The following is a 15,446-nucleotide window of genomic DNA, read 5'->3' on the forward strand; positions in this document are numbered from 1 at the left end:
CTTTTCATCAAATTTAATAACTTTATATAGATGTATTAAAAAATAGAATTTTGGGTAATAATACAATATAATCTAGGCCTAAATACCCTAAAAGACATTTGATAAAACACAGCTTCATAACAAGAAAAACTCTTTTTTCGCTGAGAGCAAATCCCTAGCCCATTAGCATGGAATATTGTATCCCTGGTCTAAACACTACAGTACAACAATGCAAATAGGCCAAGAGATAATGACTAATGGGTTGAACCTGAAAGAGCAGCAAAAGTCAAGATATTGAGGAACTGTTTATTTTCAAATTTCGTAAACAATATATTAATATTTAGTTTTTAGAACAGGAAGAAGTAATTGAACTTAATAAAAGATTAAATACAGTATCAGTAGGCTATAACATTAAAATGAATGTTGGAATTATTATTCCAATACCAACCTTTGAGCTAGGTCAGGAACTGAACTACTTGGAGTGTATTTCCCCTCGTGTCCCAGGAGAGTGGTATAAGATCCTGGGACTCGACCGTTGATAAACTTTTGGTTTGCAATGCTAGGTTGGCTGCTGACTTGCTAAAACAAGTTGAACAATTGTCTATATCAGTAAGCTACAACTTATGGGCTAGATGACTTCATTTTTATGGATTGAAACTGAAAGAGATGGCTTACATATTGACAAAACTACTTAAATTCATAAAATCAGAATCTAAATACAGTACTCTAATGGGGGCACAAAAATACCCCATGATCACACAACAGTTCTTCGTATTTGTGAATTGTTTTGTAGTGCTTCAGCTGGTTATGAAATAAACAAACATACAAACAAATTGGCTCTTGTATAGGCTAAGGGGTTTTTCTTGAGCATTTTAAGTGGGCAGTCTACAGGTGATTTATTTGTCAGCTACTACAGCCAATTTAGTAAGTACAGTATCACTTGTAAATCTTTTGATTGTAAACCTGACAGCAGTTGGAAAAAATATTATTAAATATTTTTACAGGAAGTACCGGTAACCGAGTTTTTTTGGAAAATTAGATCTATTGCTAAAATCATTCAAACAACTAATCCAAATGGAATCGTCAACTTCTTTCCTCATGATGTATTTAGTTTTGAATTATCAATATAGAAATTACAGCTTACCAATGCTGGTGACTCAGGCCTTTGATTTCTTTTGCTATTTTTCTTCATAGGCTCTGTTGTCCAAACATTTATGACTGAAAAACACTTAGGCAGTCAGTTTATTTATTTTACCAACGACTGTTTTTTAAACTAGCTGTTTCAGTTCAGTTCTTAGCATTTAAAAGATTCACATAACAGCATTGTTTTAACAAAAAGAATAACAGACCAATGAGGTTCAAGGATTGAGAAAAAAGAAATAAAATTGTGGTGCTTTAAACTTCAACTAATCAGCTGTTAAGAACAATTTAATTGTTAATGAATGGTGCAATTAATGTTTAATTATATGTACCAATACATCATAAATTAAAGGTTATATTGTCAATGGCAAGTCTCAGAACCACTTATAAATAGGCCCCATTGGCCCTGGCCCAGGGGCGCAAGCAAAAGAAAACACAAAATAGGTGGAGAGGGCACAATTATCTCTCGGGCCCATAGCGCAAGTCTAAGGCTTAAAACTAAACTAGGCTACTGCTGTTTCACTTAAAAAATACTTAGCCTACCAGAAATAAAAAAAATAAAAAATCTAATTTAGGCCTACCCTGCAAAAATTAAGCTAGGTGGTGTGGGTAGGTTCATTCATACCTACCTAATTCCAGCAGCCATTTAAATAGACTGCCTTTAAATAAAAAGACTTAAGCCTCGGGTACGATAAGAGCAGCGAGCGGCAAGCGGCGAGCAGTAACCTGAGCCGCGGTGGTGGCTACGATACAAGCAGCACATTTATAATGCTCATAAAATTTCCCCAGTTTTATGAGTCAGTTTAGTCGAAAATGGTAAACTATGCTTACCTGCAAGATGTATTGCAACTATTGTTGCTAGCCTATCTGACAATTGTTTGCCTTTAAAGAAAAACTTAGTTTTTAGAAAAACCTTAACCCTAACTTGGACCCATATCTTTCTGGTGACTGAAGTGTTTTAAAACTTCCGTGCTGGTCATTCGACAAACATAACCTGGCTGCACCTCATGTATCGACCCGTATCGCATGTTTGCTGCTGTTTCCCTGTCAATTTAGGCCAAACTGAAGCATGACTCACCTGAGCGGCGAGCGGCGTTTTCGCAAAAATCGGTTTTTGTTTTAACTTGGAACCATGAGCGGCGCTGAGCGGTGCTGCTTACCGCCGCTCGCCGCTCAAACGTATCGTGACCACCCTCAACAAATTTACATGCAACTAAATGAGACCCGATGTCAGAGCGGCGCCGCTCATGCCGCTCACCGCTCGTATCGTACCTGGGGCCTTAGTCTTAAGTCATTTTATAAGGGAAAGTCTAAACTTGGAGGATTTTCAAGGGTAATTAAACTTCTTGATAGGAAGATTAGGAGGACTTAGGATTTTGGACCAATGCAATGTGATGATAACTGAAATATTTGTAAATTGTGAGTGACAGGTTTAATGATATTTTTGTTTCGGGTATTGTACAGTTTGACTCTCCCTAAAAGTGGACAAGTTCTTAACTTATGGGCCCAGTATGCTATTTCCAAAAGATAAAGATTGTAAAAAGTTAGAACTTTAAAATCTTACAATAGTTGTTTACTTGAGGATCTAAAAGGAACTTGACCAATAATTTGTGTTAGCCTACTTTTTTTCAATGAGAAGAGTTAGGCTACCCCACATCAAGATACCAAAATATTCTTTAATTTTTTACTTAAAATTTAAATTTTATGTGCCCAGTAAAGATTTTTGTTCAATATCAATCCAAGGAAGTTTAAGTTAACATTTAATTGTGAAAGTACGGCTTGATGATTTGAAAGGATAATTTGGTCTGAATATTCCCTGTAGTAGGCCTAAGCAGAAATTTGTGTTTTATATTAAACTAAGGCTACAATTATACTAGGAGGCTGGCGTCCAGAATGCTGGCGTCCGAGAGGCTAGCATCCCACTTCGAGCCTAAAATGGTGTGATTTGTGTTGGTATGCTAGCCTCTCAGACTGCTAATTAATTTCAAGGTTTTGTCACTTTTTGCTATTTAAATAGGTTTAACGAGTACCAGACAGGTTTGTTGTTTCAGGGAGGAAAATGCAGTGTGTTTTAGTAAAATATTAATAGCTAGCTTGGTATAAAAATATTGGCCAAGTTTGATCAAAATATATCCATAAGCAAGCAAATTACAACACCTAAACAATATTTTCCATACAAGAATAAAATGGGAATTTTAAATTTACATTTTTTTCTGTAACTAACTTTACAAAAATACTAACATTATAAATTAGTTTGTTAAAAGATCTTTAAAACTATCGAGAGAGAGAGATTGAAAATTTTGTGTTTTGTGTGTCAAAAATGAGAAACCCCCTTTTTACTCTAAAAACTTCTTTTAGTTTTACAAATAGTGCTGGGCGGGGGAATAATGTTTCTCATTTGTTGTGTACCTCATTTATGGTGGGGAGGGGCTGTTGCTCAATTGGGGGGGGGGGGGGTTGCGTCATGAGTCTAGGGGGGGATGGGCACCCCTGGGTAATAATTCGCTTAAACAAATTTAGTTTTAAACAAAGTTTTAAGATAATCGAACTGGCATCCCGAATGTTTTTGAAAAAGAGAGTATCCGCGATGTTGCTCGGACAGGGTGAGAGTGTAGACTGATTTTCGGAGTACCCCCACCCCTACAAAACCGGACCAGAGCCACTCTAACCACCTACCCCCAGGCTTCATCAGGAAGGAAACGCATAAGCTCTAGCAGGTTTTACTATATAGGCCTAGTGTAAACCCGACTTTATGATGACATCATTAAAAACACATCCAAACGGGTTCTTAGTTGCACAATCAATAATTCCCCAGCACTATTATGTACAATAGCAAGTTATCTCAATCATAATTCATAGCCATCTAGACCTAGGGCCTGTAGCCTATAGGTGCCTCCAAATGAATTTTTAATTTTGATTTACTTTATAGTTTTTTACCTCCTGAATCCAAATATACAATTATTTTTCACAGCAAATGAATATTTCCTCAAGATATCGCCGTAATAATATACCGTACAACATTACAATAAACAAGGTAGGATGGATGACATTAACAAGTGGAATGAACTATGGGTTAAGTAAGCCAACAGCTGATTGTTTTCAATCATAGTCAACCAAATGGAAGTGACAACTTTATTACGGTAGCTAACCTTCTGATTCTGCAATATGAAAATCACCTGATTAAGTTACACTTTTTACTTTCTAAGACCAATAAGTTAACCCGTTTAATAAAATGTATTATTTTTACCAGTATTTTATTCTTATTATTGATTTATTGATTTATATTTCACCGTTTAAAAATTACATAATAAAATGGTGCTATTCTAACATAACTTAACCCAACCAAACCTATAGAATGTAAGCAAACTCCATTTGATGTAGGAAAAGGCATGTCAGGGTGGTAGGTCGTGCTTTATGTGAATTGGTGAATGCAAAGTCCTTTGAAGGTAGGTTAGATTAGGTAGACCTAAGTTAAAGTTTAGGTTATAATGTATCGAGTTGTTAGTTTATGTCGCCTGCAGACTGTTTTTGTAAAATTAAAATCCAGAGAAAACACTTCAAATTAAAATACTACGGTAATAGCTTATTCCCTATATGGGAAATTCGCTAAAATGCAAGCATTTTTGAAAAAGTAGGGAAGAGTGGGGAGGTATGGGACGCAGGAGGAACAATTTAACAATTTTGAATTTCCCGCCAGTTGTAATATTTTTTTGCATCCTGTCATTTGTTTGTGCAAGCCTTCTTCCTCTTCCTATGGTGGTTGCAGTTGCTCAGATCAACAGTTCTTTAACTGAAGAGATAGGACAGTTTTTCATGTTGAAAAGTAATAATTATCGATGATATTATAAAGGTAAGTAAAAAAAAAGTGTTTATAATTTCAGGATTTTAAATATACATTGTTTTCTGCATATTTTACAATATAAGAACTTCCAATATGGCCAGCCATTTTTGAGGTTATGTCAATTCTTTGTAACCATGTGCTTGCAGGTGGAATGGGACACAGAACAACAGGAGGAATGGGACACAGAACAACAGGAGGAATGGGACAGTCCCATTCCTCCTGCTACATCCTTTAAATTTGTTAATGTGTTTCTTACTTTTGTTCAAGCAATTAAAAAACAAATAATCTGCTTATTAGTTTAATAAACATCCCTAAATGTTAATTAAGTTAGGCCTACCTATTCAATTTCAACCCCTTAATATTTAGGCCTACCAGAATGGCATGAATTAGAAAAAAAATTTTTTAATAGGTATGTATTCATATTTTGTAATTTGTATTTAAAAACTCTTTCTTTAAACTTTTTTGTCCGTTCGAAGAATAATATGAAAATGCTAATATAGGCCTAACCTATTTTGTTGCAGATAGTACCGTAATCAACATGCCGAGAGTTTGGCCGAAGAAAACGGACCGAAAACGAATAAGTGAGGAAGAAATAAAAACAGCTGTGGATTTAGTTGTAAACCAGGGCCACAAAACACGCACAGTAGCAAGAGATTTAGGCATTTCTAAATCTACCCTTGATCGCCATGTACAAAAAGCTAAAAAATTAGAAGATGGTGAAGAATATAGCTTTGCTAGGAACACCACCGTCCGTAAAGTGTTTACACATGAACAAGAGGAAATGCTTTGCTCAGGCCCGTTTTTGACCCTGTCAGCGCCCTAGGCACATCTAATAGTAGCGCCCCTTTGCAATGTATATATAACAGGGTGTCCACCGACCGGGAAATCCGGGAATCATGCGGGAGATTTTTGAACCGTGAATTTTGTTTTTCTACCTGGAGTTTTCAATTTACCGTGATCGCGCATGACGAAAGTGACGTTTCCGTGATGGTGGGAGACGATAATATGTCTACACACGGCCGCGAGGGATGATCAGAATTTTCCGCGATCGCAGAAGACGGTGATGGTATCTACAGAGCCGCAACGGATAATCAGAGTATTGCCGCGATCACGGAAGACGATGATAATGTCCACACGACCGCGGGAAACAGCAAGAATTCTGCCGCGATCGTAGAAGACGATGATGATCTCCACACGACTGGAGGACATTATTAACATTTTACCGCAATCGCGGGAGACGAATTTACGATGTCTTCACAACTGCGGGAAACGATTACGATGTCTACAGAACCGCGGAATACAATAATGATTTCTACACGGTCACGAGGGATGATCACAATAATGCCGCGATCGCTCAAGACGATGATAATGTCCACATGACCGCGGGGAAAGACCAGAATTTTGCCTCATTCGCCAAAGACGATTATCTCCCTATGTCCGCGGGAGATGATTACCATTTTGCCGCAATCGCGGGAGGCGATCACTATGTCCGTTGACCAACGGGACAATATAATGATGTCTTCACGGCCGCGAGGGGTTGATCAGAATATAATGACAATCGCTTAAGACGATGATTATGGCCACACGATCGCGGGAAAAGGTCAAAATGTTGCCTAATTTGCGTAAGAGGATGATGACCTCCACAAGACTGAGGGAGATGTTTACAGTTTTTCCACAATCGCGGGAGGTGATTACTATGTCCACACGACCGTGGGGGACGATATGATGTCTTCACGACCGCGAGGGGTGGTCAGAATTTGACCGCGATCGCGCAAGACGAGGATAATGTCCTCACGACCGCGGGAAAATATCAGAATATTGCCTCGTTTGCCGTAGACGATGAGCGCGGTCCTCACGACCGCGGGATATGTTCACATATTGCCTCGATCATGGAAGACGATAATTTTATGTCCAAACGACCTGACTGCAGAAAATAGTAAGAATCTTGCCGCAAACGCGGGAGACGATTACGATGCCTACACGGCTGCGAGGGGTTATCAGAATTTTACGCGATTTTACCACGATTTTTTTTTTAATTTCCAAATTTTTGGCGCCCCCAAAAAAAGCCAATTGCCTTGCGCCCTAGGCACGTGCCTACCGTGCCTATTCGGTAAATCGGCCCTGGCTTTGCTCTTATTTAATAAAAGCTGGAAAAATGAATTATGGCTTAACACCACTACAAGCTAGAAGACTTGCTTATGAGTATGCAGAGAGACTTGGCCTTCAATTTCCAGAGTCATGGAAAACTTCTAAATTAGCTGGTAAGGAATGGTGGTTTGGATTCAGAAGTCGGCAACAACAGCTAACTTTGAGAAAACCGGAGAGTACCAGTTTAAGCCGATCCACATAATTTAATAGAACCAACGTCAATGAGTTTTACAAAAACTTAAAAAGTCTTTATGATAAACATAAGTTTAGCCCAGATCGTGTCTTTAATCTTGACGAAACAGCGGTGACAACGGTGCACAAACCACCAAAAGTGATTGCCCAACGTGGTTTAAAACAAGTCGGCCAAGCAACATCTGCTGAACGTGGACAATTAGTTACCATATGTAATATCATAAGTGCTAGTGGAAATACTGTTCCACCAGCTTTTGTTTTCCCACGCGTGAATTTTAAAGAATTCATGTTAGCCAAAGCACCAGTGGGAAGCTTGGACCTAGCCCATCAAACTGGCTGGATGACCAATGAAAATTTTTTGCTAGTCGTTAAACATCTAATAAAGCATACAAAACCAAGTAAAGAAGACCCGATTCTGGTTGTGATGGACAATCACGAAACTCATATTACTATAAATGTTGTATTAGAAGCAAGAGAGCATGGGGTTCATCTCCTTACCATGCCTCCTCACTGTAGTCATAGACTCCAACCTCTTGATGTTGGAGTATATGCCCCTTTCAAGTCGTATTACAACTCTGCTGCTAACAACTGGATGCTAAACAACCCTGGAAAAACACTCACAATTTATAATGTGGCTGAAATAGCAGGAGTTGCTTTCAACAACGCGATGTCAAGGAAAAATATTCTTTCAGGATTCGAGAAAACGGGAATATTTCCATATAATGATGAAATCTTTACCGATGATGATTTTTTAGTGTCAGCAGTAACAGATCGTCCTAATCCAGTGTCAGAAGTAATAGACCGTCCTAATCCAGTGTCGACAGTAACAGATTGTCCTAATACAGAATGTCATCCATCATCCAGCTCAGAACCTTCAACATCAGTCTCTCAGATTGATTTAATCGCACCTCAGTTCCTACGATTGTAATTTCTCCAGAGGATGTTTTACCTTTTCCCAAGGCTCAGCCACGTAAGGGACAAAAGAGAAAAGGAAGAGAAAAAGGAAGAACCCTTATTGTTACAAGCACTCCCGAAAAAGATGCCTTATTAGCTAAGGCATTAGAAAAGGAGAAGAAGTCTGCTTTACAAAAAGAAAAGGCTGAAAGAAAAAAGCAAACGAAAAGAAAACTGATCGAGAGTGACTCTGATACGAGCGAAGATGAAGACCAAGCAATGGAATATCAAGAAATGAGTGATGAACTAGAGGAAATGGAACCTGAGTTCAATTTTTCAACTGACCTAATAAATAAAAACAGTTTTGTGCTGGTTAAATTTGAGTTGAAAAAGTCAGTGGTGCATTATGTTGGCCAGGTCGATGAAGTGACAAACGATCATGAGTTTGAAGTTAACTTTTTAAGAAGACAGACCAATACTTTTAATTTCAATTTTCCAGAAAATATCGATAAGTGCACAGTACCAATCGCTGATATTTTACTTAACTTGCCTGCACCTACATACTCTGGAGGAACAGAACGAACTGTGGCTAATTTGAAATTTTCAGTCGATTTGGCCAAGTATAATGCCACTTTACGTTAAATATTAATGAGTTGACAACTTTAAAAAGAACATTTAAAGACTTTTTTAAAGTTTTGAATACCAAAATTGGAATATTCCATATTTTTATGTTAAAAACTTTGATTGCCCAATTAAATTTGTTTTTCTAAGTAATCTTGTTGAGTGTTTTCAATTGTCGTCCCGAAGCTCCTGCTCTATGTCCCATACCTCCTGCATGTCAGGAGGAATGGGACACTTGACATATGCAGACAAAATGTTATATACTTATCAGTCATTAATTCTAATTCACTTGAATAAATCACCAACTTTACTCTAAAGTATACTCAATAGATTGGAGCAGTTGAGATATTTTTAACTTCTCTAACATGTTAAAAAAAAAATTAAGTGTGAAAAATGTCCCAATCCTCCCCACTTTCCCCTAATTTGAAGTGTTTATCAGGATTTTAATTTTACAAAAACAGTCTGCAGGCGACATAAATAACAACTCGATTCATTATAACCTAAACTTTACCTTCCTAATCTAACCTAACTTCAAAACACTTAATGCAGTCACCAATTCGCATAAAGCACGACCTACCACCCTGACATGCCTAAAATAAGAACTACCATGTAATTAGTCCACCATCTAAGTTATATCTCCATAATGTGACAAAATGCCTATTAGCCTATAGATAACATTGACTACAGAATCACTTGAAATGTTTAATCAACGATGTTATTCTTCTCATCAACCGGCTGCACTTTACTTGACGTCCTACACTCATTCGATTGTTTTTTCCTATTCGATATTTTCATTCCATTGTTTCATTCGATATATCATTTGGTTAGTTAGGTTAGGTTAACCTTACCTAACTAACTTGGAAGACAAGCTAACCTACCAGCTAACCTTGGAAGACAAGACAGTGAAACCTATCGTAAACTAGATAATCTAGAAATAACTTAATAACCTTTTAAGGAGTAAGGCAGTTAATAAGGAGGAGATTATAACTCTAACTTAAAACACTTTTGAATATTTTTAGTAAAATATTACAGATCAAAATAATTTAGCCAACAAATTATTTGGATTAACATACAGTTTTTAACAACTTTGTGGGCCTACAGCCTATTAAAATATTTACTTCTAAAACTGGAGAATGAATTGGAACTGGAGATGTCTAAGGAGAAGACTGGGCCTAGGCCCTCCACAGGTGAAAATCAGGAAGGAGAAAAATGCGGAAAATGTAAAAAAAATGTACCTGAGGACGAAGCAGTATTCTGTGAAGGTAATTGTCAAGAATGGTTTGACCTGAGCTGTGCCAAGCTGTCAAAAAATGAGTATGAGTGTTTGAATGTGTTAGCAGATAAGGTGACCTGGTACTGTGATACCTGTGGCCCAATAGTTAAGGATTTGATTGCTATGAAATTTTCACAAGGTAAGGAGGAATGGCCTTCAATTCTGAATGTTATGATGACAAGTGTACAAAATAGTACAGCATTAATGCAGGACATGGCCTATAGGCTAGAAAAAGTTGAAAGTAATGATAGGGAGGTCAAAAATAAGTTAACGGCTCTCTCATTGGAAGTTCAAACAATGAAAGAGGACATAAATACTAACCCTAGTTTGAATAAGCATTCTGGAAAAACACTTAGGACAGGTGTACCAAAAAGTGATTTGTTAGGCCTATCTGATAGACTAGTGGTAGGCTTACCGCCTGAAGAATCTTTGCATAAGGAAAACTCCGGGGAATCAATAAAAGATGTCTCGATAGAATCTAGAAATCCGGAGGGAGAAGGTAGTGATCAAGAAAGGGAAAGATCCTACTTGGAAAATGAAGAATTCCCGGACATACACAAAAATATTTGGCAAACACAAAAATCAAGGCGAAAAAAAAAATAAATTGAGCAAAGAAGCAACAGCAAGTGAAAGTATGCCTATTATAAACTCTCAAGGAAATAGATCAAAGCCTCAGAGTGAAGTACATGCGGTGAATAAAGTGAGATCTAGCTACTCGGCGATCTTAGGGAAATCAACTGCCACGGAGGACATCAAACCAGCCACCAGGTATTCCTGGTTGTTTGTTACGAGACTGGACCCCTCAGTGAAACCCGAAGCTCTAAAAACATATGTGGGAGACACGTGCAAGAGCACCAATGTGCGCTGTGAAAAGCTCAACACAAGGTATGACACATATTCATCCTTTAAGGTAGGCTGCTCTTATGAAAATCTTGACAAATTACTTAATTCGGAATGGTGGCCCGAGGGTGTGTTAGTTTGCAAATACAAACCACCTAAAGCAATGAGATCTACAAAAAACAATGAAAATAAATTTGAACAACCTAGGTCCTATCTTAACCAACAGAGACATAGACCTACTAATCAAAATAGTGTGGGCTTACAAGGAAAAAACTAACATTAAACTCTGTCATGAGAGTGGCGACAGAGTACAATGAAATTAATCATAATCTAGAAAATATTAGTCAAGCAGCTGAGTTTTTTATTCAGGCGGATCTGAGGCCTGCAGAAGGGATTGAACAGACTGAAGGTAACCGCAGCACGCCTATTCAAGGTAGGCCTAAATGTAAACCTAGCAATTTAAGAGTTTCTTACCTGAATGTACAATGTATAAGGTCTAAAATTAATTTAATCACACTATTTACAGAGAACCACCTACCTGATATATTATGTTTGAGTGAGCATTGGTTAACAGATGAAGAAGTACATGCTTATAATATTAGTAACCTAGCTTTAAAATCAGTTTTTACACGCACTATTCATAAAAATGGGGGTGTTGCTGTGTATGTTACTGACAAGTATAATACCAAGCCAGTAGAGTTAAATGAGTTTTGTGTTGAGATGGATATTGAGCTCACGGGTGTGGAAATAAGCGAAATCTCGACAATTGTTGTTTCCGTCTATCGCTCACCCAGCGGTAACGTTGAGATTTTCTTTAACCAGCTTGACAAATGCCTCTCTGAATTAAGTAAGTTAGGCAAGCATATTTTACTTGGAGGAGACTTTAATATTCCCCTAAATTTGGACAACAATAAGGCTAAATATTTTACCAATTTACTAAGAAGTTATGGTATGTTTATTACCAATTTAAGCCCTACAAGAGGACAAAACTGCTTAGATACAGTGGCTACAACTTTGAACTCCTGGGAATATTCCGTTACTGTTGGAGATCCAGTGATTGCTGATCATTCCCCTGTAACCCTAGATATCAACGTGATCCCGGACAATAACCCCAACCAGGTCTCATGGGAACAAAACTATGTTCAGCTGACCAGAGTTATTAGTGAAGAAAGACTACAAGAATTCAAACAGATATTAAGGAATGTAGATTGGAACAACATCATCTCCAAAAAAACCGGCTGAATTAATGTTTGATCACTTTTTTGACTTTTTTAAGTACAACTTTGATCTTGTATTCCCGACCAAAACTCGAAAGCTAAATTCTGCAGGCCCAAATAAGAAACTTAAAAAGCAAGACAATACTTGGTATACCAATGACCTGAGAGACATAAGGAAGTTTGTTGTTATTCTGCATGATAGGTACAAGTCTGCTGTGGGTGTAACAAGAGATGGACTGTACTCTGCATACCTAAGAGCCAAGAAATTTTACAGGCAGCAAGTTGACCTTACCAAAAGGCAGGCTAACATCCAGAAAATCCAACAGGCTCCAAACCAATGTAAGGCAGCTTGGGATTTGGTTAACAGGACTAGTATTATGAAGTGCACTGAGAGTCCGGATTCCTTCAACCGGTTTATCCTGGGAGAAGTTGATCGAATTGTTGATTCTATACCATTAGATGAAAGTAATGACAATCTGAACTTTGGAGAGGCCTTTAATATAAATAATCAGTTCACCAGATGGAGACATGTTAGCCCAACTCATGTATTGAAGGTTATCAAATCCTTCAAGAACTCACATAGTCCGGATGTATATGGCATGAATGTAATTGTACTCAAGTATATTGCTGATGTGATAGCCTACCCACTTTCAGTTGTAATTAATGCCTGTTAAATAGTTTTTGTTATAATATGTTATTGTAAGCTAAATGCATAATTTAGTATGCAATGGAACAATGATTCAGTCTAAATTTAATAATAATATTGGTCAGCTGTTTTATTTTTGGTGTTAAAAATAAATGTAATAAAAAAGAAAAGAAAAAAAAAAGAACAAATGTTAGGTAGTTTTAATAAAATCTTATGAATAAAATTTCTGTTCTTTTTTATTACATTTATTTTTAACACCAAAAATAAAACAGCTGACCAATATTATTATTAAATTTAGACTGAATCATTGTTCCATTGCATACTAAATTATGCATTTAGCTTACAATAACATATTATAACAAAAACTATTTAACATTTTAATATTGGTCAGCTGTTTTATTTTTGGTGTTAAAAATAAATGTAATAAAAAAGAACAGAAATTTTATTCATAAGATTTTATTAAAACTACCTAACATTTGTTGCCGAAACCCGTCGAATCATGTCAAATAAAGAACCATTATCTCGTATGACTACAAGATCCTGTACAAAAAGAGAAGAGAAAAAGGACAGTGCAGAAGTTGAAAAAGTTGGCCTTGATGTCTCTGCAAAAAGTGCACTATCCTTTCCTTCTTCTGATAGAAGTTCCAATAAAAGTAAAAGTAGCAGTAGGAGGAACAGAGAAGTCGCTGATGTTATTAATGAACTCATTAAGATTCAGGAAGAGGAAACAGATATCACAATAGCACGTGCAGAAGCTAATGCAGAGGCAAAAAGACAAGAAGCTAATGCAGAGGCAAAAAGACAAGAAGCTAATGCAGAAGCAAAAAGAGAAGAAGCTAGAGTAAAGGAAGAAGCTAAAAGAAAGGAGTTAGAATTGAAGAAAAGACTGATGGAAGAAAGACTATCACTAATCAATTCTAGATCGTCCTCAAGAGGTAGTAACACTTCCAGGCGTTCTCTCGTGTCAATTGATCAACCTATACCAACGAAAGAAGCTGTTACCTTTTGGATGCAAGGTATTAAAAATGAAATGATTCCTGATGATCAAGCACAGAAGTTCAACACTGTGAGGGTAAGGGATGAGCCGACTGATGACCATCTAGATGATCAGTCAAAGCCTAGGGTCAACAAGTCGGTGAGTACATCCAAAATACCTAATATGAACGCTCAAGATGAACAGTTTATGCCTTGGGAAAATGAACCATCAAGGTATGAACCAACTGATGACCATCTAGATGATCAGCCAAAGCCTGGGGTCAACAGGTCGGTGAGTACATCCAAAATAACTAATATGAACGCCCAAGATGAACAGTTTAGGCCTTGGGAAATTGAACCATCAAGGTATGAGCCAGCTGATGACCATTTAGATGATCAGTCAAAACCTAGGGTCAACAAGTCGGTGAGTACATTCAAAATTCCATATAGTAATGCCCAAGATGAACAGTTTACGCCTTGGGCAAATGAACCATCAAGGGATGAGCCGATTGATGACCATCTAGATGACCAGTCAAAGCCTAGGGTACAAAAATTGGTGACATCCAACATACCTAATGCTAACGCTCAAGATAAACAGTTTAGGCCTTGGGCAAATCAACCAGCAAGTAATCCCAAAATAAAACTGTTTCAAAAACCCTTTCCAGACTTATTTGAGCGGTTTGGTGTAAGGCCTCGAGATGTTAGATATGAAGAGCCTCGAGATGAAGATACCTTAACAAATCAGCTCAATACGGACGGGAAACAGACCAATGCTAGGGTTTTGTGTAATCTCCCAGATTTCAGTGGAGATCTCAGTCAATGGTCAGCTTGGATTGCTGAGTTTAAACGCTCTACTGATATTAAACTCTTGACTGATATTGAAAATCTTCAAAAGGTACAAAGAACATTGAATGGTAAGGCAAAAGAAATTGTTTCAGCACTTTTGATTTACCCAGAAAACGTGCCTGAGATCATAAGTTTGTTAGAGCATCGCTTTGGAGGCCAAGAGGTTGTAACTAAGAGCCTAATTGAAGAAATATTTTTGAGATTTTAAGTAAGGCACGAAGATCAAGATGCTTTAAGATTTCTGTGGCGCGGAGAAGAAAGTGGAAGAGTAGAAGAGTGGTGCATGGCATTATTGAATTTCGGAGCTGTCTGCTCATCAATTTGTTCAATTTATGTCCATCGAACCAATTATGAGAAGAAAAAGAAGAAACTGGAGAATACTCTAAGGGAGGATTACGATACAACTCAGAGCCTGGTACCACCAGGCAAGTACTGCACTGCGTTAAATCAGCCAGTGATAAAGTGGATCTTTGGTAAAGTGTCTGTGTGTGACCAGATGTCTACTGCCACCAAGATTACATACCACATCTGTAGCAGGGAGAAATGTATCACTTTGGACAGAGACCTCACTGAACCTGGCGGAATGTTATCTGAAGATGCACCTAAAAGAGGAGGATCAGTGTTTATGAAAATTGTAGAGTTCACAGAGAGTCAGAAGGCTTTGTCCCAGCTTGAGACAGAATATGCAAACATCGACCAGAAGATCTGGACAATTCATAAGGACGCTGACAAGCACTACTCCCTGAACCAAAGGCTAGAGATCAGACAAGCAGACGTAGAAATGGCGAAGACCAGGATACAATTGTTCATGAGAGTCAGTGGGTGTAAGAAAAA

General features: G+C 37.6%; 1 protein-coding gene across 2 annotated transcripts in view; it reads right to left on the bottom strand.

Annotated features, from left to right (window-relative positions):
* LOC128985198 (scaffold protein salvador) overlaps positions 1-15,446 on the bottom strand; it is a 59,542-nt gene that overhangs the window by 40,665 nt on the left and 3,431 nt on the right. Inside the window, exons 2-3 of one of the 2 annotated variants that reach the window (XM_054404587.1) lie at positions 1,124-1,197; positions 428-558 (exon numbers count right to left, since the gene is read on the bottom strand). In XM_054404587.1, the coding sequence (XP_054260562.1) occupies positions 428-558; positions 1,124-1,197 (205 nt within the window). The remainder of the gene's footprint in view (positions 1-427; positions 559-1,123; positions 1,198-15,446) is intronic. The other variant, XM_054404591.1, reaches the window with a different exon arrangement.

Source organism: Macrosteles quadrilineatus, unplaced genomic scaffold, assembly GCF_028750875.1.
Source record: "Macrosteles quadrilineatus isolate MER2022 unplaced genomic scaffold, UCM_ALF_1.0 Scaffold_1__1_contigs__length_201487025, whole genome shotgun sequence".
NCBI classification, from domain to species: Eukaryota; Metazoa; Arthropoda; class Insecta; order Hemiptera; family Cicadellidae; genus Macrosteles; species Macrosteles quadrilineatus.